Source organism: Zootoca vivipara, chromosome 5 (assembly GCF_963506605.1).
Source record: "Zootoca vivipara chromosome 5, rZooViv1.1, whole genome shotgun sequence".
NCBI classification, from domain to species: domain Eukaryota; kingdom Metazoa; phylum Chordata; class Lepidosauria; order Squamata; family Lacertidae; genus Zootoca; species Zootoca vivipara.
The window spans coordinates 45,055,147-45,078,611 of record NC_083280.1 but is presented as its reverse complement, the minus strand read 5'-3'; the positions used below and the strand labels follow the sequence as shown (position 1 = coordinate 45,078,611).

Below are 23,465 nucleotides of genomic sequence, written 5' to 3'. Positions count from 1 at the left end.
TCAGACAAAGCTCAAGGTATTGGTACTAGCACAAAAGGCCCTATCCAGCTCAGAACTAGGTAACTTGAGACACTGCCTTACCCCTAATTCATCCTGTGGGTCTCTGCGGTCTATGGTACAGCTTGTCCTGCAAGTTCCAAAGTTCTCAGACGTCCACTCCACAATAACTCAAGAGCTGGCTTTCAGGAGCACAGAATTGCCCTTGTTCTGTGGAATAATATAGTCAAAATATAGTAGGCATCCACTGTCTGCACTTTCCGGAAACGACTAAAGACATTTTTGTTCTGATGTGTCTTTAGTTTCTTTAGTGTCTTTTTCAAACACACATATACCTGCTCATTTGTGTGGTTTAACTGTTTTGTTGTTGTTATGTATTGCCATGAGGCATTTGTGCAGGTGATTAATAAATTAATATCACTAAAAAAGAAATGATAATATCTGATGTTTGTGTCTGAGAACTCACTGCATATCTTCAAGGGAGGATGGGGAGAAAACCAGAATTAAGTTGTCTGAAGCCGAATGTTGGAAGATTCAGGACAGATAAAGCAAAGTACTTCACACAGCACATAGACTATGGAACTCACTCCCACAGGAGGCAGTGATGGTTGCCAACTTGGTTAACTTTCAAAGAGGACTGGCCAAATTCATGGAGGATAAGGCTATCAATGGCTTCTAGCCCTGATGCCTATGCTCTGCCTACACATGCCAAGGCAGCAATACTTCTGAATACTAGTTGCTCAGAAGCTACAGGAGGGGAGGCTTTTCTTGTGCCCTGGTCCTGCTTGTGGGTTTCCCACAGGCATCTGCTTGGCCACTGTGAGAAAGGATGCTGGACTAGATGGGCCATTGGCCTGATCCAGCAGGCTATTCTTACATTTGTATGGCTCTGCCTCCAGGGACTGCCTGCCTCTGCCTCCCATTAGTTGCCCTGGTCACCATCTCACCAACTCAAATACTTACCAGCCACCACCACTAATGAATGCTTAAACAAAATCATCTGATACATGTGAACTTGTTCTTCTATCTGCCACTTGGTTTCTCACTGATCCACAGACAGACCTTGACATAAGCTCTGGCTAGAAATTAAAACATTTAAATATGGTGAAACTGTGCACTCACACACACATAATTTTATTGTAGGATTGCTGTATTTCTACAGAATAACCAAACATCCTTAGTTACAGGTAGGTAGCCGTGTTGGTCTGACGTAGTCGAAACAAAATAAAAAAATTCCTTCCAGCAGCACCTTAAAGACCAAGTTTTTTATTTTAGTATGAGCTTTCTAGTGCATGCACACTTCTTCAGATACACTGAAATAGCTATTTCAGTGTATTAGATACTATTTCAGTGTACCTGAAGAAGTGTGCATGCACACGAAAGCTCATACCAAAATAAAAAAAACTTAGTCTTTAAGGTGCTGCTGGAAGGAATTTTTTTTATTTTGTTTCGACAAACATCCTTAGGCTAAACATTCTCAGATTATAAAAATGGCATCTCAATCCTGTTTAAGAGACTACTAAAATCCTAGCCAAGACACTTGCATTACCAATCAAACTGCATATGTTTTCACTGAACTGGGAAACGATAATATTTACACAAGGACAAAAGGCAACTGCTGCTTTTCACATTGGATATTCCCAAAGAAGAGGAACCAAAATGAAAACCAAGAAGGATGTTTCCAGGCAGCAACCTGATGTCATCATTATCACTTGATTATTCTGGAAGTTGCTGGGCCACCCACTAGTGTCTGCTCTGCCCTATATATCCAGTTGGTCTTTTGTGGAAGAAAAGGGGGCATCTCCAAGAGGGTGTCTTCCTAGAGCATGGGTAGGCAAACTAAGGCCTGGGGGCTGGGGCCGGCTCAATAGCCTTCTAAATCTGGCCCGCGGATGGTCTGGGAATCAGTGTGTTTTTACATGAGTAGATTGTGTCCTTTTATTTAAAATAATAATAGTAATAGTTATAATAATAATAATAATAATTTATTATTTATACCCCACCCATCTCTGGGTTATTTGTGGGGCCTGCCTGCCTGGTGTTTTCACATGAGTAGAATGTGTGCTTTTATTTAAAATGCATCTCTGGGTTATTTGTGGGGCATAGGAATTCATTCATTTTTTTTCCAAAATATAGTCCGGCCCCCCACAAGGTCTGAGCGACTGTGGACCGGCCCCCTGCTGAAACAGTTTGCTGGCCCTAATCCTAGAGCAACTGGTCTAGATTGCCCTGCAGGCAATATGTGTGTTTGACACCATCTTGAACAAGACCTGTCAGTGGCCCTCAGAAATATCTGCCTACACTTTTGGTTCCATAATTTAGTGCTAAACTGCAACATTCATTATCGTCTCTTCCCCACCCCCCTCCCAATAAAAGGGTAAAAAACTGGTTATAGGAATTTGCAAAGTACAGTCCCCATTCATCTTGGAATTCTAAATCCAGTTCAACATTCAAAAGCCTTACAGCTCCCTCTAGTGTTCATACTACATACCTTTTTGAATGCCTTTCCTCCTGCTGCTTGTTTAATCAAACCCTGCCACAGTAATCTCAGTTCATACAGATCGAGCTCAGAAATATGTTGGTTCAAAGTCCTAATGCTGAAGCCTACAACAATCTATCGCTATCTGAAGCTCCTATTTTGTCAGCTCAGCAGCTCCCTACAGTTTAGAAAGAGGACAAAGTTGGCTGTAACAGAGCATAGGGAGATTATTTAATATATATAGCCCCTTCTAAAAGAACAGGTTTATGGATGTCCACTTCCCAATGACGCCATTCAAGAGTATTGTGAGTACAAGAGTCCGAGATACAGAACAGTACCCTTCACTTACAGAGGATCTGAATCAGTGTCCCAAGCAACAGTATTGCTACCTCTCACATGTGATAAGCCACTACTACTGTCTTCCTGTTGGATCTTTGGCAGTTCTTTAAGGCAGGGATAGTGAACCTGTGGACCACCATATGTTGTTGGACTACACTTCCTTTAGCCCCAGCCAGTATACCCACCAGTAAAAGCAATTAGACTGCCATGTAAGGTCTTCTTAGTGGTGGCTCCACAATTTTGGAATTCAATTCTAGAAGGCAATTTCTCTTGAGATTAGGCAAGCCCCATCTCTCACATTTTTAAAAAGAAGGCCTTAACAACCTATTTTTTCTCAATAGCTTTTGATCTGAGGAGGTATGAATGAGGGTAAAGGTAAAGGTAAAGGGACCCCTGACCATTAGGTCCAGTCATGACCGACTCTGGGGTTGCAGCGCTCATCTCGTGTTATTGGCCGAGGGAGCCGGCGTATAGCTTCCAGGTCATGTGGCCAGCATGACAAAGCTGCTTCTGGTGACCAGAGCAGCACACGAAAACGCCGTTTACCTTCCCGCCGGAGCGGTACCTATTAATCTACTTGCACTTTGATGTGCTTTCGAACTGCTAGGTTGGCAGGAGCTGGGACCAAGCAACGGGAGCTCACCCTGTCGCGGGGATTCGAACCGCCGACCTTCTGATCAGCAAGCCCTAAGCTCTGTGGTTTAACCCACAGCGCCACCTGCGTCCCTATGAATGAGGGTAGTTTATGGTTATTGTTTTATGCTGGTGATTTTAATGTTATTATTGTTTATTGTTGCTAACTATGGATTTTTTAAGTTTTACGGAATTTGTGTTCTAAAATACTGTAATCCGCTTTGCAGTGGATTTCTTAAAAAAACAAAACACAGTGTACTAATTCCTTAAATAAATGAGTCAGGAATGATAACAATTATAGTCCAGCCACATCTGATTTTCCACCAATGCTTTAAGACAAGATATTTTCACTCTTGAGACAATATACACCAACACAGCAGAGCATCTAAATGCCTTAATTTATTCCTTTACTCTCACTACTGTTCAGAAACTGCAATCTCTCTTCTTGCTTTTCATTTTTGGATTTGTTCCACTGTAGCTTTTCAGACTCTTGACTTTACACTGAAAGATTCAGCAGCATGATTTGGCTCCACAGCATCCTGAGGGATTTTGTGCAGGGACATTTGGCTCCATCTGCTCCGCTAACTTAAATGGATCCCTGAGTTTCTCCTGCTAAAAAAATAAAAAATACAAGCAAAAACAGAACAAGGTCAAAGCGAAAAAAGTGATGAGGATCTGTGTTACTTAAGCTAGAAAGGGCATGTTTTCACTGTTTCTTTTTACTTTCTACTATTAGCATATTTGCAAACTTAATAGTTAATGGTGTCAAAACTACCACTAACCGGCAAGTAAAATTACCAGAGAAAGTAATGAATATATAGAAGGTGGCAGTTTTGTAATTGTCAGAACAGGATGGTATGATTGCAATTTGGATAATAAACACCATCCCAAACCAAGGCCTTACACCAAAGCAATTTCTGCGAGAGAGGGAGGCTATTCTTCTTGCCAGCTTCTACTTTAACCCAGGGCTTCATCAGATATGGCATCTGTGGTGAAAATAAATGATCTTCACATCAAAAGTGATCTTCAGCCCCCCATCCTGCTTTTTACAGCACAGAATCTTCTACAATTTGATTCCAAGTGCTCACTTTTACAATACAGTCGTACCTCGGGTTACGACCACCTCGGTTTGCGAACAGTTCGGGTTACGAACTGCGCAAACCCGGAAGTGTTTTCGCCGCGCGCGCACGCGCATAAGCTGCGCGCGCGCGATCGCGCGATTTGCGCATGCGCAAAGCGCGAAAATCGCGCAAATCGCGCTTTGCGCATGCGCAAAATGGCGGCGCCCATCGCGCTCGGTTTGCGAACTATTCGGGTTACGAACTGCGATCCGGAACGGATCGCGTTCGTAACCCGAGGTATTACTGTAGAAGACAAATGTTTTCTGTCAAATGGTGCAGCCAATAACTGGGCAATAACAAAAAATGTCCAATTTTTAGCTTCCTACCACCAGCAAGATAAGAAGAGGATTGCCTTCTTTAAGATTTCATAAGGTTTTTAACATCTTCATATTATTGCATACATTACACTTACCTAATTTCTGCATTTGCAGACACTTTATATTAAGTTATTCTTGTTATTATATATCAAGGAAGAATTTTGCTACCCAGTAAAGAAGTTTTTAAGCATTTCTCTAGTATTTTCATAGTTTTTCATAAGGTTAATATGCAAGATTATCACAGTAAAAATAAAGGGGTTGTAATCCAGACTAAGTCAATCATCCTTAAGTTGTATCAGTTTCAATAAGAAGTCTGGGCCACTAACTTGTTCCATTGATTTTGAACTAACGTGGCCTGGATCCAAACCAATGCTTCTAAAAATTCAATTCTACTGATTCAAACTGCATACAAGAGGGATCACTGCAAGCTGTTCACCAAGAAGTGCAACAAAATACTTCTGAACTTGTGCACATGGTGTCTTTCAAGGGCTCAACCAAGTCCAGCATTTCATTTCCAAAAGAGGCAAAACCAAAAGGAAGGCCTCAAGGTCTTTCCTCATTGTTTGCGGTATTTAGAGTAGGTACAGATAAAGCTACAAGGCTATATGCTATAGATACGTAAAAGAAAAGGAAATATAGCACAGAGATAATGAATGAACGAGTTGAAAGGGTTTTGACAACAGGCTTTGACTGGCCACTTAGTTTGGAAGTATGTCTGCACCAGCTCATTCTTAGAGGACCTCTCTTTGAAAAGGATAATTGCACCATATCCTTTGTCCTTGCACCTTCTGTGCCCGATAAGAACTGCAATTTCCGGTTTCTTTACATGAAAGTCATTATCTCATTCAAGGGAAATTAACCGTCCTATCATTAAACACGGATAGATGCCTTGGAGTGACTCACCTCCTGGGCACTACTGTGCTGCTCCTCCTTTAGTGTTGGACTAGAACAGGGGTCGGCAAACTGCGGCCTGGGGGCTGGTTGCGGCCCAAAAGGGTCGCGAATCCGGCCCGCATGGCCATTTGAAAACCCCCGCCAAGTGTCCAAGGCCAAAAGGCTGCGTCGGTGTTTACCTCAACGCGGGGTGGGGTGACAAGCATATGCGACACGGCATTTCAGTGGCGCGGGGACTGAGTGGTCAGTCCCTGAGCCGTGCTGAGGTAAACTCCGCCGCAGCCTTTCATTCATTGAGCCGCCGCCAACACGCAGCGGCTCAACAAATGAAAAGCCACTGGCTCCCACAGCAGCTGAGCACAGAGTGATGCGGGAGGGAGCAGCAAGGGGGCCGGCGGCTTTGTCAGCCGCGGCTTTGGCGAGCTCGTTGGGGCTGGCGACGAGGATGCAGCTGAAGCTGTGCTTCCACTGCGCGCAGTGCTGCTGCTCGACTCCTTCCTGGGGCTGCTGCTGCTCTGGTCGTTGCTTTCACCCCGTGCCAAAGAGCCCAGCCCGGGGGGACAGGATCCAGGTGAGGGAAGGCAGAGGAAGAGGCGGGGTCCCTGCGCCCAGACGGTGGCCCCCCCACCCCCGCCGGTGGCCCTTCTCCCTTCACTGCCTGCCACCTGCCCGCTTCGGAGGTACCAGGCCAAAGCCCTCTTTCTCTCTGCCTGGGCGCCTTCCTTTTTAGCCTGGGCCAGCAGGCCGGGAGGGAGCAGCTTCTGCAACAGCAGTGGCTGCTGTCCCTACCCAGGCTGAGGCCTGTGGCATTGGCAAGGCCTGAGAAAGGGGCAGGGAGCAGCAAGGGGGCCAGCGGGGAGTTGTGGCTAGCAAGGAGGCGGCAGCGCTTGGGCCCTCCTCCCACAGCGGGGACTGTGGCTGCGGGGGCTCCCGGCTCCGGCCCTTTCTTCTTCCTCTCCCCACCCCCACCCCCCGGTGGCAGTTAATTTTTTTCTCCCACAAGGTCTGAGGGACAGTGAACCGGCCCCCTGCTGAAAAAGCCTGAGGACCCCTGGACTAAAATGTGGGAGAGCAGGATGCAAATCCCCACTTGACCATTAAGCTCATTGAGTGACTCTGGGCCAGTCACTGTCACTCAGCCTAACCTACCTCACAGGGTGGTTGTGGGGATTAAAAGGGGGAGGACCACCCTGAGCTCCTTAGAGAGAAAAGTAAGATATAAAAGCAATAAATAATTAACAAACAAGTGTGTGTGGGCGCGCGTGCGCACCCACCCACAAAAAAATACCATAACCTACAACCTAATTTTTAAAAATGAACAAGCAAGTTTAAAGTGTCATCCACAAACACATGCAGCCTTGGGATTTCTATGCAGGTCACACACAGGCAACAAGACCAGCCCTAGCATTAGGGATGGTGTGTCTGCAGGCAAAAGCAGCTAATTCCGAGTATCATGTGACAGCAGGAAATGGACAATTATTTAATATATTATTGTTGTATTTTCCCAACCAGAGAGAAGGAGAAGCCCTTGTGGGATCTTCTGCCCCAGGTGCCCAAATAATGTCTTGGGTAACATGTACCTTGACTTGGGAGGAAGGGGGCACCATTTATATTTCTGCCTCAAGCAGCAAAATATCTTACTTAGGCTGCCCCTGACCTTGGTATTTTGTTGACCTGAAATCCTTTCATCCACACATGAGAGCAACCTCTCCTAAGCATAGCAGAGTCTATCCTTGCATTGTTTCTTCCAAAACAGATTTTAAACCTTGGACTGAAAAAAGCATACATTTTCCAGTGCTTACAGCGAGAGGCAGGATATTGGGGAGAAAGTAACCAAGAACTGGCTTTAGACTTGCTGGTTAATCCAGTCCTGGCTTAGAAATTCTATGGTGTGTTATATAAACTTGGGTTACATTGCAGTGACGACACTGAATCTTTATTACAGAAACCAAACTTAGTTGTTTCTGTTGGGGGGAGTGGAGTTAAGCCTGAAGCACCTGACTGCAAACCTCCCCTTGGGCTCTGCTGCTTATCTAAGAAATGCCTCTCGTGCCCTCATCCTCCCTCTTCCATACGCCAATAAGCAAAAGGTTATCCTTTCTAGGACACACAGCTGTTTGCCGTCATCAGATGAATCAGGAGGAGGGAATAGGCTTCTTATAGATAGACCAGCTCCAAAATAGGGTCAGGGCCGCAGGGTAAGGATCAAGATTCAGTTAAGCATGCTGGATATACAGAAAAGCCCCTGGGGAATCCAAAGCACTAGTCCTCTTTTCATCTGCCGCTGCAACGTGCTGCACTGCTCAAACGGGCTCCCTTACTGCAGGCAATCATTTTAAGTCTCCATGTACATGCACTGTGCAAATTACACAGGTGTGACACCAGATTAATTCAGGGCTTGTTCACGTCATCTCTTCTGAACAGCCTATGTGTTAATTTCAAGGCTGGAATGGCTTCACAGACTCTGCTGCAATGGAATCACCTACCGAGATACTTAGCAATTTGTAGTTGATGCCAGAGACCCCAAATCTAATTCTGGGAGGATCAACATAGTCATTCAATCTTGACGAAGCACATTTCAAAATAATTTACATGCACACAGGTTGTATCCACACTACACATCTAAAGCATATTTATACCACTTTAACAGCCATGGCTTTCCCCGAAAGAATCCCAGGAACTGTCGTCCCCTTACAGAACTACTATTCCCAGCACCCTTAACAAACTAAAGTTCCCAAGATTATTTGGGGGAAGCCATGTGCTTTAAATGTATGGTGTGGATGTGACTATATAGAGCAATTTACAAGTTTTGTCTGGCACTGCTAGCCAGCTAAAACTTCCGGTTGCCAAACTGACCCTCAATCTCTAACTCAAATGGAGGGACAGGATTTTGTGTCTATTGTCACATGGAGCTTTTGAAGCTCAGAAACAGCATACAAGAGCCCTCACTTGTTTTTCCTCTTTGCACCACGCTAGAGTGAGCACCTTGGATTAAGCCCCAAAATGAATTAAGCTTGGCAAACACATTTTTTCCTAGTACTATCACAGTTTGCTCATCTACAGGAGTAAGACTTGACACTGATAATCCACACTTCCATGTCATGCTAAAGGGAAAACAGACTTTGGAAATCTGCAGAGATGTAAATAAACTGTGCAGTTCATGCTTATGAGGAGTGCGGTAGTTTTATCACAATCCTAAGAATAGAAATTTCCTTTTATAATTTCATTGTAAAGTAAAAATCACTAGTCTGGCATAAGGCTCAGTAGGCATTAATCCAGATTGGATTATTGCAATGTGCTGCCCTTGAAGACAACTCAGAAACTTCAACTGACCCAAAATGCACCCACCAGATTACTGTACTGTTCAGGGTTCCATTTAGAGCTCATACAACCCTTGCTTTAAAACAGTTGCATTGGTCGACAGTTCATTTCTGTGCTTAATTTAAGGTGCTCGTGCTAGTGTTTAAAACCATAAATGACTTAGGATACAATAATGCTCTATTAGTATTGCTATAGGGTCTAACCAACCTTTTGCTTCCCAGGAATATAGCCTTCTGGGGCTGAGACCTTCTGCCCCACTGGATGGATCAGGAATTTCCTAGAAAATCTTGAGTTCTGTAGAATAGCTGCTGTCTCCTCATCCACATCCACCACTTCTCCCTGCTGAGAAAGGAGGGGAAGAGGGTGAATGCAAGACACATCACAATTAACAAACAACAAACAAGCCAGATGGGTATGTATAGGCAAGGGCTTATTATATTTACCATTTGTTGGCTACAGCCCTCTTTCACTTCAACCCCAATGCCTCATCAGGCTTGTACCTTGAACCTGTAGTTAATGTCAAGCTCTAGTTCCTTCTCATGCCCAGGGATCCCTCCTTTGTAAATCGCTTCACACCGCTGAGCTGACCCATCCTTGGGGATCTTGAAGAGGCGAAAAGTAGCAGAAACAAATTGGCAGTCACCTATAATCAAAGTGGAGGGGCTTGTGTCACTCCTGAGCAATGTCACAGTACAATTCCCACCTCAGATGTGGGCTAACAGACGCATGGAGAGGGGAAGCCAGGTAGGTAATTTTCAGAGTCTCTCATCAACTACAACACTAGCTGTGTTTTATGCACCTGGATTCCCCTCTCCCCCAAAGATGTACATGCCTGTGGATTCAGGGACCAAAATATTCACAAAATATTTTTGCAAGCAAGAATTCTCAGGTTAGCACATTTTATTCCTTGTCCCGCTTTGGTTAGCACATTTTATTCCTTGTCCCGCTTTCCTCGAAGCTATGCATGCAGGTGAAGAAAATATAGGAATATTTAACCAGGCAACCAAAGTGTGTATCAGGAACATGCCCCTAAGTCGCAAGCATCTGAAACTAATTAACCCTGACTTAGGGCCAAATGACATGCATAGCGGGAAGACCACAATCCGATTTCCCAACAGCTTTTATTTGCCTCAAACAAACAAAAAGTGCAAGGAGGAGGGGCAATCTAGACTGGGGCTGCAGTACGGAGGGACAAGGAGAATTAACTCTTCAACCCATGCAAATTCCTTAGTACAATTTGCCCACTCCCTCCAAAAGATGCTCTCAGCTGGAGAGGAGGGAAACACAAATCCAATGTGAGTATCTCTGGGTTGTTGTTATTATTTACTTCATTTATGAATCACTTCCCATGAGGCGTCCCAAAGTAAATTACATTATAACGACATATATAAAACAGTTACATATATTGGAACAAGTTAAAAACAGTTTTAAAATGTTGTTTCCCGTTGCCAGTTCCTAGCAGCCTTTTTTTGACCAGGGAGGGGAGAGGGATTTGCACTGGAGAGTTAGCATAGGGGAGTAAATATCAGTACACACACAAACACACCACCAGTCCACTCCCAGACTAATTCAAATTGCCTCCTTGTCCTAATACATTTGGTTTTTCTTTTATGGTGCCATGTGAAGTTTATATGCCTGTCTTACAGGTGTTTTGGACTATACTTCCCAGCTATGATGTCCAGGAGTCTGATGGAAATTGTAGCCCAAAACACCTGCTAGGTGTTTGGAGTAGGCTGGTCTACATTCTTCTGCAGGCTAATGAAAACAGCAACAAACCATGCAAGATTAATTACCTAAGTCACCCAAACCAGCCTGAATCCCAGGTCCAGAAATTATGCAAATATATGAGACCTTTTTTACCCCCTGAACATGGAATCTGGGCATTTCAATGTAACAAGTCATGCCAAAGGTGTACCCATCACACACGTATACACGTGCAGAGTGCCTCACACACACACCCAAGACAGAGCTGCTGTGGTGCTAGGATGGCTTGCTCAGTAAAATGACACTGAAAGTTGACCGAGGAGGCTGACTAAGGGTGAAAAATAGCACTCTTACCCACGGTATTTTCCAGCTCCTTGTTAGCAATGGTTATTCGAGAGGCAGCAACCAACCGAGGTGGCGAGAATCCAACTTCCTCAGCAATTTTGTACAGATCCTTCCACCACAGGGCTCCCCCTAGGCATTCACCTACAGATGGCAGGATGGCAAAAGTCACCAAAATGATCATTTCCATGTAGCATGGGAACAGGCACATGCAGCTAATTAATGCAGGATTTAACCCTATCCACCCAGCCATCAGCTGACACTACAAGTGCCATCAGCTGATGAGTGGGTGAGTTTTGTTTGGGGGGGGGGAATAATCTCACAGGCTAAGATTGGCCCCCACACTTAAGGTTCCCACCCCTTCTTTAGTGTCAGCGTAGGATTGCTGCCCCAATCCACAGAACCTTACAAGTGGCAGCAGGCTTCTCCAAGGATCTCATCCATAAAACTGACCATTGGTTCTATGCTGGAGGCACCCAGAAGATCCCGTAAGTTAGAGCTGGGCTGGTGAACTTCAGGTTTGAAAACTGAACATGGCCATGCATCCCTCTCTATCAGGCCCTTGGGACTCTCATGAGACTGTATCCCACCCGCAGACATGCTATGCACCCTCATGGAGTGCTTCTGCCCAGCTGGAATGTGTTAATGAGATCTGATTGTTTCTGTTACTCCTAAGGCCCGTATGGTATTGAAAGACATTGGCCTATGGGAAAAAAAAGGGTTAATCTTCAAATGGTTTATCTGATGGGAAGATGCAATGCTGGCTACCGTTTTTCAACTGAGTGTGGGGAAGAAGAGAAGAATTCACTCACCCCACAAGACTTTATGGTTCCTGATTTCCTGTGGCAGGTCATGGTTGGCATAGACGTCACTGAAATACATCTCCCCGCCTGCCTGAAAGAGCAGGGAACAACAAGGAAACAAATAATTACTGTTTCCATGGTTTGATAGGCAAAGGAGAGCCACTGTTTGCTGCCAGTTTGGTTGCTTGCTATGGATGTGTTGTGTCTTCAAAGGCAAAGCAATTCAACCACCTAAACTAATCTTGGGGAGGCAACCCATTCCTACTAGGTAAATTCAATCCTCCTCCTCCCTTTGTTTGTATAAACAGGGCCCAGCAGTGGCTGGAAACTCAAGAACATTGAGGAGAAGCAATCCAAATGCAGACCTGACATATCTTTTTCCTCTAAAGTCTTTGACTTTCTAGCGATTTCTTTCCAGATGCTGATCTGAATAGGTTCTCCTATTCCAGAACTCTCAACTCCAATTACACTTCCCCCCTATTCTTTAGTGTACACCTGGGCAGAGCTACTTGCAGAAGAAAATTCTCCTTTCCTGCCATCACCCAGAGTCCTCCCTGTTGGCCTTAGTTGGCCTAACATGCCTTATTGCAACCAGCCCAGTGTTTACCTTTAATACTCGATAAGCCTCATGCAGCGCAGCTCTTTTATCAGGGGACAAATTGATCACACAGTTGGAGCTAAACAAGAGATAAAGCCAACTTATTTATTTGATTTATTTGTTCTCCTGCCCTTCCACCCGAAGGAACCCAGAGCAACTGTGAATCATCATAGATGACACATTGTTATTAAAAACATTGCAAAACTGTCAAAACAACTAAAACCAAGTTTGTGTATATAAACAGGCATTTGCGAGCTGCTGCACACACTCCCTCCCTTCAAGTTCTAAATGCCTGTGAACAGAAAGATTTCCAGGCTACATCTGAAATGATGGCAACATACGGGACAAACACACTTCATGTAGGTATTGCTGATATCCACAAAGCCTCAATCGCAGCACGGTGTGGAATATGGCATGCAGCGCTAAATCCAGAAACTCAAATATAATCCCCAGTCTCCAGCCTATCTGCTTGCAGAGAAAGGGGCTAGAAAGAGGACCTACATTACAAGGTTATAGCTTTCGTCCTTCAAGCCTGCTTCACCCAGTTTCTCCATGTAGCCCTGGATAAAGTTTACATTGGGCTCCCGGTAGCCAAATTTGTTCATATGATAATCGATATGTTTCTTTGCCACTTCCACCTGATGGAAGGAAAGCAAGGATGTAAAAGATAGAAATTCAGTACAGAAGTATATGGTGCAGGATAAAGCAGTACTAACCACATGCAGAGAAGCTTAAATATACCTTTGCTTATATTTTCTGCCATTAAACCTATCCCACCTACTTTCCTTATGCCAGAATACCAGCTTGCTCTTCGTGCACCTGCTCTACACATGATTTCATTCCAGTTGGACTTGCTGTACATGTTCCAAATTGCATATAGTAGTACAAGTATTTCCCAGCATCTTTCCTGGGTGCAGATGTGCCCACAGAGACCTTCCTAGCACCCAAAGGGTCTCCCTCCCCACACTGAAATTAGGTTTGAGAGGTTGCATGTGTCTTGCTTGGGTGTAGTGTGTGTGTGTGTGTTGCCTAAGACAGTTTTTCTGGTCTGCAAAGGTGTCCAGGAGTGAAAAGGCTGGTGACCCCTTAGGTTAAGGACTGCAAACGAGGAGGCTGCACATGGGTGAGATGCCAGAATGGGAGCTTGTGTGAATAAGGTAGGCCATGAAGGAAGCTGCATGCCAAGGAGTCTCAACAGTTATGCCCTCCATTTAGCAATCTGAAGGTAAACATCAGAGTCTTGAATCAGCACGCAAAGAACAACCTCCTACCTGGGATTCAGTCATGTCCACCCCGGTCACATGTCCATTCTCCCCAACCATCTTACTGAGCATATAACAGTCTCTTCCACTCCCACAGCCCAAATCCAAAATCCAGCAGTCTTCTATGCATTCTGGGATCATCAGGCCACAACCATAGTACCTAAAGGAACAAAGGATAAAGCAATGTGGAAGTGAAACACATTTTGATGGAGACAGATCAGATTTGGTGGTTCAGATCAGCAGCAAGATGAGCCAATCCTCATCAAGTAGCACTTCATCAGATAAATACAACTGTTATGTTGGCATCTGTTGTTCTTTAACACGTCTGCCACTGCTGAATATTTTGGTTTTTAAATCACTGTATGGGTTAGTCACCACAATATTACATATTCAGACAAATTAAAACAAATACAATGAAGGACATAGAAAAACAATAGTTGCCCTATGACCCCTGCAATTTAACAGCACAATCCCAGGCATGTCTGCTCAGAAATAAGCACTATCAAGTTCAATGGTGCTTAAAAGGTAAAGGTAAAAGGACCCCTGACCATTAGGTCCAGTCGTGACCGACTCTGGGGTTGCACGCTCATCTCGCATTATTGGCCGAGGGAGCCGGCGTATAGCTTCCAGGTCATGTGGCCAGCATGACAAAGCCGCTTCTGGCAAACCAAAGCAGCACATGGAAACGCCGTTTACCTTCCCGCTATAGTGGTTCCTATTTATCTACTTGCATTTTGATGTGCTTTCGAACTGCTAGGTTGGCAGGAGCTGGGACCAAGCAACGGGAGCTCACCCCGTCACAGGGATTCGAACCGCCAACCTTCTGATCAGCAAGCCCTAAGCTCTGTGGTTTAGCCCACAGCGCCACCTGGGTCCCTTACTCCTACATAAATGAGTACAGGCTGCAACCCTAAACATACTTACTAGGGAGTAAATTGCACTGAATATAGCAGAACTTACTTCTGAGCAACCGTGTATGGGATTGCACTGCAAGTTCTTCCCTAATCTTGAAACTGTGTGACCTTAAGAACAACACACATATTATTCTCATATTATTATTATTTTGTTTAGATTCAGCCTACCTAATTTACACTAACTGATCAAAATTTACCCTCACTGATTAATCAACTAAAAGCTTTACTTGCTTAATCTTCCAGTTAAATGAACTGCCCTAATCTTTTGGCTTTATTTTATACTTGATATGGCGTAGAGGGAAAAGGTTAAATAAGGATGAGGGGGAAATTAGATCTCCTCCCCACTTTCCATAACGCAACGGGCAGTAACTCATGAGATCAAAGTTCACTCAAGAAAGCAATACTGTACTGTACTGTACTTTGCCAAAACCTCCTCATGCACACATTGTAGGGCTTCTCTGGCGAATGTGGGCAAAGGCCTTGCTACAGTACAACAGGCATTGGTTTTTAGGTCTTCTTTTTTCTTTAACACTTTGCCATAGTAATCCTAAAAAAGGAAACAGAAATTACCGGTATATACAACACGTTTGTAGCTTATAAAGAATGGTTGAAACACATGTGATGAAGGCAGGTATGTCTGGCACCAGCAGTTGGCCAAGACAGGAACTGGCTGAGGGTCCAATGGGCTTGGCAGGGTTCCCCCAGCAGTCTGGCACCAAATCTATTTATTTGACAGATCTATGTGTCAGGGGCATGGCATTTGGGGTAATTTAAGAGGGTAGGTCCCCTTCATGGATCACTGCCTTGTCATGGCGAAGGGGCTTGAATAATTTCAAGAAGCTATGTGCTATGCCATGCAGGGCTACCCAAGATGGACAGGTCATAGCCGAGAGTTTTTAGACTAAATGTGATCCACCTGGAGAAGGAACTGGCAACCCACTCCAGTATTTTTGCCATGAAAATTCCATGGGCATTAAGAAGGAGAAGTTTTGAGAAGAAATTTCCAAGGCATGCTCTGGTTCATGGGGTCACAGAGTCAGACACGACTAAGACAACTAAACAATGACGAAGAAGGTAGGTAGCCACCTTGGATGGGAGAAAATTTTAGCTTCCATTTAAAAGCACTTTTGCCCATCTGCCACTGAAGTAGGACCAGGGCCTGGATGGCAGGAAATGCTTCCTGAACCAAAACAGTTGTGGCAACAGAGGAAGAATGCCCACTGTCATGTCCTATTTGGGGAGGACCCTCATCAACACCATACCAAGAGCCCCCCCCCCCAATGTCAACTGGCACAAAAGATAAGGCCTCTTCTGTGATGGCTCCAGGATATATGAACAGCCTCCCCCTTGATATAATCTAAGCAGACTCTACAAATGTTTCTATTCATGATGACTGTTTTTAGTAGAAAATTGTTAAATTTAATTTATTATTTCCAAATAATGTAAAGTACATTTGGCTGTTCTCTCTTTAAAGACTCTTTAAGCCTTTGACCATTTGGAATGGGCTTACCGGTATTTAATCAGAGTGTTAAAATATAGGAAATTTGACCCAAAATTCATTTCAATAGTACATAATTCGTACTGTTTTAAACACTGTTTTCATGAGGGATTGGAAAAAAGGTGATTGGCTAATTGAGTAATACTGGACACGGTCACCAGGCTGGAGAAATGAGAATATATAAGGACAACGTTAAGATAAGCAGCCATGGATCACAGGCGAGGAATGAGGGAAATCAGATACAGAAAGGCTTCGTTCTGAGTGGGCAAGACTTAAGTGTATATAAGTGTTATATAATAAGGCCAAGATTAAGTGAAAATAATGTGCATTAATGTGGAACAGATCATTGGGATCCCGGTGAAGGAAGGATACGTCTCAGCATCAAATTACAGTACCTCACCTGCACCTCTGTATATATCCGCTCCGCAGCCACTGTTAAGAAAAGGGAAAGGTCAGCACGGTCCGTGTAAACACACTTTACCCGGGTTATTGGGGGAGCTGCAGACGTAAGACGCCGCTTTGCAGCGGGATTACCAGAGCCAAATGCAGCCCTTCTCCAAGGGGGAGCTTAACCCCAAAGACGGACTCTAGGCGGGTTTCCTCCTCGCTGACTCACTAGCCCCCAAGCTGCCCCGCGAGAAGAAACCAGCAGCAAAGCTTACTTAGAGCGACGCCTCAAGCCGGTCACAAGCTCTGGCTCCCCCAGCGAAGCCCCTGGCAACGCAAGCACCGGAGCGACAAGGGTCTGGTAACGTTTTCGAATCGTTTGGCAAAATAGGCAGCTCAGTACACGGCGAGCAGCCAGAGCTCCTTTGGCCACGATTGGAGGAGGAGCGATTGGATTGTGTGTTACAGGAAGTAGATGTGGCTTGTTTCTACAGAGGGCGCACGGCCAAGAGGCGGTGCCTCGCGGCTATTCCTCCGTACAGGTGGTCCTCTCGTGGCTTCCGAATAGGACAAGAGACTGCAGAAGTAGCCCTTGCTGGAATTAGAGGCTTCGAAGGCTTTGCTTCGCAGTCTGTGACCCCGTTCTGTTCTCAGACCACTCACGAATCTGGGAAATTTAGGAACTCCCGCCCCCCCCCCAAGTGCCGGATTTACGTATGTATAAGCTAAACAAGCTACAGTATAGCTTAGGGTTCCTATTTGTTATGTGCAAATGGCTTTAGATACCTATTGGTCCATACATTACCATATAGCATATATTCAATACAAAAAACAGCAACAATTTGTTGTTGACAAAGGACAACTAGACATTTTTTTTTTTTTTTTTTTTTTTTTTAAAAACAAACTTTATTTTATATCACAACAAACACAATCAATGACAATCAACAATGAAATAAAAACAATTTACAACCATAACAGTGTTGCAAATGTCTTATTTTCCCACCCACCCACCCTCCCTTCCACCCTCTTCCCCAGCGACTTCACAACCTGGCCTGAACTAATCCCCTTTATCTTCCTTTTTATTCTTAATATACATACCTTATTTCAATATTTACAATAAATTCATAACATTTTTCTCATCTATCAAATTTCCTAGCTCGATCTCTCTTATCCTACTACAATTAACCCATTATATTTCTAAAGAGAGAAAGAAAAAGATAGAACCTCTAAGCATTGGAGGTAAGGCTTAAATTATCTACCTTAGTTTGCATATAATCTATAAAAGCTTTCCAATTAATTTTTGAATCATCCTCTTTCATTCCTTTGACTTCTTCATATTTTGTGGCCAGAATATAATAATTATAGAGTTTCTTTTGCCAATCTTCTTTTGTTGGGATAGAAGCAGTTTTCCAATTTTTTGCAATTAACACTCTTGCGGCAGTTACGGCATAACTTATACAGCATCTATCTCTGGGTTTGACATCATCGGGCACCATTCCTAACAGGAGCATTTTAGGGCACTTCTTAATTGGGTATCTCAGAATTTTCTTTAATTCGTTATAAATTATTTCCCAGAAAACCTTTATTTGTTTGCAACTCCACCACATATGTATGTGGGTTCCAATTTCCTGGTTACATCTCCAACAGATGTTACTCGCTTCTGGGTAAATTTTGGCCAATTTAGCTGGTGTTAAGTGCCATCTATTTTGCATTTTCATTATATTTTCTTTTATATCATAATTTGGCGTAAAATTTGAATCTCTCCTCCACAGATTTTCCCATTCTTTCATTGAGATAGGTTTGCCTAAATCCTGACTCCATTTAATCATATAATCTTTTGTTAATTCTTCTTCGGTTTTCCATTGTAATATAATTTGATACAAATTTTTTATGTATTTATCTTTATTTACCAACAATATCTCCTCTAATTTAGATACTTCTTTATCAAAGCCAATTTTTTTATCGATTTGAAATCTCTGATTCACTTGGAAATATTCTAGCCATGTGTTAAAATATCCTTTCACTGCCATATATTCTTTTAATTGCCAAATTCCATTTTTATTTTCTAATAAGTGTTTATATGTTGGCCAATTTGCTTCCATATTTTTCCTTTTAACCGCAACTATCTCTAGAGGGGAGATCCACCAAGGGGTTTTAGGCTCAAAATATCTTTTATATTTTTGCCAAACTGCATATAGAGATTTCCGAATAATATTTAACAAAAAGGTGCTCCTTTTTTCTATTTTCTCCTTCATCAGGTAGTGGTGCCACCCAAATGCCATCCCATATCCCTCTAAGTCTAATAAATCAGTGTCTTTCAAAGCCATCCATTCCTTTATCCACCAGAGCGCTGCCGCATCATGGTACGCTTCAAGATCTGGGAGCCCAAATCCTCCCCTTTGTCTCTGATCTATCATAACCTTATATTTAACTCTGGGGCGCTTCCCATTCCATATAAATTTGGTAAGATCTTTTTTCCATTCTTTAAAGATTTTTTCTTGCCCTAATAGCGGAAGGTTTTGAAATAGGTGGTTCATCCTCGAGAGTACGCACATTTTCACTAAAGATATTCTCCCCAATATTGATAATTTTAATTTATCCCACAATTCTAAATCTTTTTTAATTTTTTTCCAGATTGTCTTATAATTTTCTTGTATTAAATCAATCCCCTTTATAGTGGTTTGAATGCCCAGGTACTTGATTTTTTTGACAATTTTCAAGCCTGTATTTTCCTGGAGAGCTGTTCTCTCATCCATCTCTAAATTTTTAACTAGCATATTGGTCTTCTCATAATTAATTTTCAAGCCAGCTAGATGTCCATACTCTTTTATCTTTTCGATTGCGACTGGAATGCCTTCGACAGGGTCCTCTGTCATTATTATTATATCATCAGCGAATGCTTTAATTTTGATTTTTTTATTGCCAATTAATATTCCTTTAATATTTTCTTCTTCCCTAATATTTTTTAACAAAATTTCTAACGTGATTATGAAAAGTGTGGGAGATAGAGGGCACCCCTGTCTGGTGCCTCTCGTAATATCTAATTTGCTTGATACTTTCCCATTTATTAGAATTTTTGCTTCTTGGATATTATAGATTGCTTTGATTGCATTCACCAATGTCTCCCCTAAATTTAAATTTTCCAATGTTTTTATCATAAAGGGCCAGGAGACCCTGTCGAAGGCCTTCTCGGCATCGATAGAGAGAAGAGCTGCTCGCTTGTCTCTTCGATTCTCGAGGCATTCCAGGACATTTACAATAGTCCTTATGTTGTCCTTTGCATATCTTCCTTTTATGAATCCCGCCTGATCTCTATGTATTATATCCTCTAAGATGTTACTTAATCTTTTAGCCAGGATTTTTGCAAAAATTTTGTAGTCGCTATTTAATAGCGAGATTGGCCTGTAATTGCCTGGGTTGTCTGCATCTGCTTGTGATTTAGAGATTAATATTATCTGGGCTTCATTCCAGGTTTGGGGTGTTCTTCCCTTTTTCAAAATTATATTCATTAGGTCAGTGAGGGGGGCCAAGAGTACGTCCTGTAATTCTCTATAAAACTCTATTGGTAAGCCATCAGGGCCCGGGGCCTTCCCTTTCTTCATATTTTTAATTGTATCTAAAATTTCTAGGGGCGTTATTTCTTTATTTAATATTTTTAGTTTTTCCGTTGGTATCTTTGGTAGGTGGTATTTTGCTAAGAATTCATCAATCTGTTCTGTGGGTATTTCTTCCTTTTGGTATAATTTTTCATAGAACTTTTGGAAAATTTTCATAATTTCCTCCGTTTTATAATAATATTTCCCTTCCGATCGTATTCTATTAATCATTTTTTCATTTTTCCTTTTTTTAATTTGCCAAGTCAGCAATTTACTAGGTTTATTAGCCCATTCGAAATTTTTATATCTCCAGAATTGTATCTGTTGTTCCATTTCTTTATCAATTAATTTTTCGAATTCCAATCTCAATATTTTAAGGTCTTGTTCCACTGACTTGTTATGGTTTTTATAAAATATTTTCTCTTTACATTTTATCTCCTGTAGGAGTTTTTCTTTCCTTTGTTCTCTATCTTTCCTTACTTTTGAATTTAATGAAATAAAATAACCACGTACCACAGCTTTGCCCGCGTCCCATACCGTTAGGGGGTCCACCTCGTCCCTATGGTTTAACTCAAAATATTCTTTTAGGACTTTCTTGGCCCCCTGAATATTCTTATTATTGTTTAACATGAAGACGTTAAGCCTCCAGTTTTTTTGAGTTTGTTCATTTTTTAATGAGAGAGTCACTGGGTTATGATCCGAGAGGGTCTGGGGTCTTATTTCTATTTTATGTATTCTTAGTGCCAAATCTTTGGGAATCCATATAGTGTCTAATCTGCTGGCTGTTTGGTGGCGCGCCGAAATGTGTGTATATTCTTTTTTGATGGGGTTTTTATATCTCCATGCGTCTAGTAGGTTTAAATTTTCCATAATATCCATAAACTTTTTTGGTAATTTTGTCTTGTTTCCTTTGTGGCTTCCATTTTTATCTAATTCTACATCAACGACTCCATTCATATCTCCCATTACAATTACTTTTTCACTCATATAATCCATTAGCTGGGTCTCCAAGTTTTTCAAAAAAGCCGATTTACTCCCATTGGGGGCATAAATTCCCACCCAAAACCATTGTTCTCCTTCAATCATAGTTTTGACTATAACACTCCTTCCCTCTCTGTCTGTCCAGATTAATTCCGGGTTCCATTTATTTTTAATATACATCACGACTCCTCTCTTCTTTTTTGTATCTGCCGCCACAAATTCTGATCCTAATTTCTCGTTTTTCAAAATTCTCACATGTTTTTTGTTAATGTGCGTCTCCTGGAGACAAACCACATCCCAATTCTGTTTTCTTAATATATGTCCCACCCTATTCCGTTTCCTTTTATTATTCAGGCCATTTACATTCCATGAAATTGTTCTTAAATTCATGTTTATTTATTAGATATTATAGATCAATTTAAAAAAAAAGAAAGAAAAAGAAAAAAAAAGGGGGGGGGAGGGGGAGGGGAAGAGGGTGGGTGAGGGACGGGAGGGAGGGGGAAACAGGGGGAAAGAGGGAAGGAGAGAGAAAAGAAAAAGAAGAGAGAATAAATAAATAAAAAAGGGGGGGGAGAAAGAAAAAGAAAAAAAAAAAAGAGAAAGAAAAACAACCAAATGTTTAGACTAAGCAGGCTCAAGGAAAATTCATTTATCAATGTTTCTCTTGAAGTGACTTGTCTGGTCAGGCACTCAGTTATAGTTTACAACATTAGCAGTCTGGACCAAATTTATTTGCCGTTGTCAATCATACTTCCAATTAATTTTCTTCTCTTTCTTCGTCTACCTCTCCATCTTCTATTTCACCATCAAGTTCATCAGCGCTGGAATCTTCCAAGTTTTCTTCATTTAAAGGGGTCTTATCTTTAATTGTCCTTGCTTTATCTCCTCCCAGTTCCTGAGAATAAGTTCTTAAAAATCTGTCCGCTGCTTCTTGTGTGTCGAATCTTCTCCACCTTCCTTTGAAGGAAAAAGCTATTCCTTCTGGATATTCCCATTTAAAAGGTATTTTTTTTGCTTTTAGAGGCTTGGCTAGAAACTGGTATTTCTTCCTCTTGTGGACCAGCCGTGGTGGAATTTCTTTCATAATGTATATCTCAGTTTCATTCATAATTAGTTTCTTTTTTCCTTTCATTTTTAAGATTTTATTTCTCAGCCACATATTTGTAAATGTCACAAGACAGTCTCCAGGCCAATTATTTTCTTTCGCCTTTTTTGAATTAACTCTGAAGGCTTCCTCTATTCGCGTTTCGACATCCAATTCTTCAAGGTCTAACCATTTTGCTAGTGCGCTTACCAGTCGTTTTTCAATTTCTTCATTAGGTATTTCTGGGATATTTCTAAATCTGAGAGTCTTCTCCTTGATTTTCATCTGCATCATCGCAAGGGCATCTTGTGACGCTTCCAATGCTGCTTTCTGATCTTCCATATCTTTCTTTAATTTTTCGAACTCTTTCTTCCCTTCTCTCCTTTCTTTCGATATATTTTTCAATGATGATTCCAGTGTTTGATTCTTGTCTTGTGTCTCCTGGATCAATTCCATTGCTTTCTTAGTATTTTCTTCTGTCCTACTTATTTGTTCTTTAATTTCTTGTTTATCCTTTTCATTAGTCTCCATTTTTCCTTCCAAATTTTCCATTTTGTCTTCCATATTCTTGATCCTTTCACCCATTTCCTTTTTGATTTCTGTTAAATCTTGTCTAATCTTTCCTATATCGTTTTTAAGGTCTTGTTTAATTTCTCCTATATCATTTTTGAGACTTAGAATCAGTTCTTTGAGATCCAGCTCATGCTCTGCTGTTGAAGTCCTTCTCTGATTAGAGCTTCCTATGTTTGTCCTCTTTTGCTTATCCAATTTAGGTGACTTACATGATGGCTTGTCCAATTTATTATGTTGTCCTACTAAATTCTCCATTTTGATATATTGCCCTGCTATATTTCTCTTATCCACACAGTTGCCCTTGCTTCAATATCTCTTTTGGGTGAGTACTTGTCAAAAAATTATGTCGCCACTAGGGGTCACTATGGTATAGTCTATTATAGATTTTCCGTGAGTCGGCGTGTGCTTTAAATTCTTCTCACTCAAATTACATCACTTCTGGTTTCTTTATATCCTTGTCTGCTTAGTCATGAGTTTGTTTAGAGGATCGTCGCCATTTTATTTCAAATTTCTTTAATATAAGGGATTGTAACTGCTTCTAAAAGGTAGCTTATAAAAAATTTCCCCAGGGGGTCACCACTCAAAGGAGAGTCGAAACAAGTCTTTCTTTCACCCCCTCCAA

General features: G+C 42.1%; 1 protein-coding gene across 4 annotated transcripts; it reads right to left on the bottom strand.

Moving 5' to 3' along the window:
- Positions 1–1,301: 1,301 nt before the first annotated feature.
- Positions 1,302–17,023, bottom strand: AS3MT (arsenite methyltransferase). 4 transcript variants are annotated; one of them, XM_060274710.1, is made up of 11 exons: positions 16,885–17,023; positions 16,623–16,654; positions 15,144–15,271; positions 13,820–13,970; positions 13,050–13,186; positions 12,558–12,627; positions 11,960–12,041; positions 11,160–11,291; positions 9,602–9,744; positions 9,309–9,443; positions 1,303–4,057 (listed from the first exon to the last, which is right to left on the bottom strand). In XM_060274710.1, coding segments are annotated over exons 1-11 (1,110 nt in total). In that variant the 5' UTR covers positions 16,886–17,023; the 3' UTR covers positions 1,303–3,958. The 4 variants fall into 4 exon arrangements, with proteins under 4 accessions (XP_034988534.1, XP_060130693.1, XP_034988533.1 ...); XM_035132640.2 differs by having other exon boundaries at positions 1,304–4,060; XM_035132643.2 differs by lacking the exon at positions 16,885–17,023 and having other exon boundaries at positions 1,302–4,060; positions 15,169–15,271; positions 16,623–16,648.
- Positions 17,024–23,465: the final 6,442 nt, after the last annotated feature.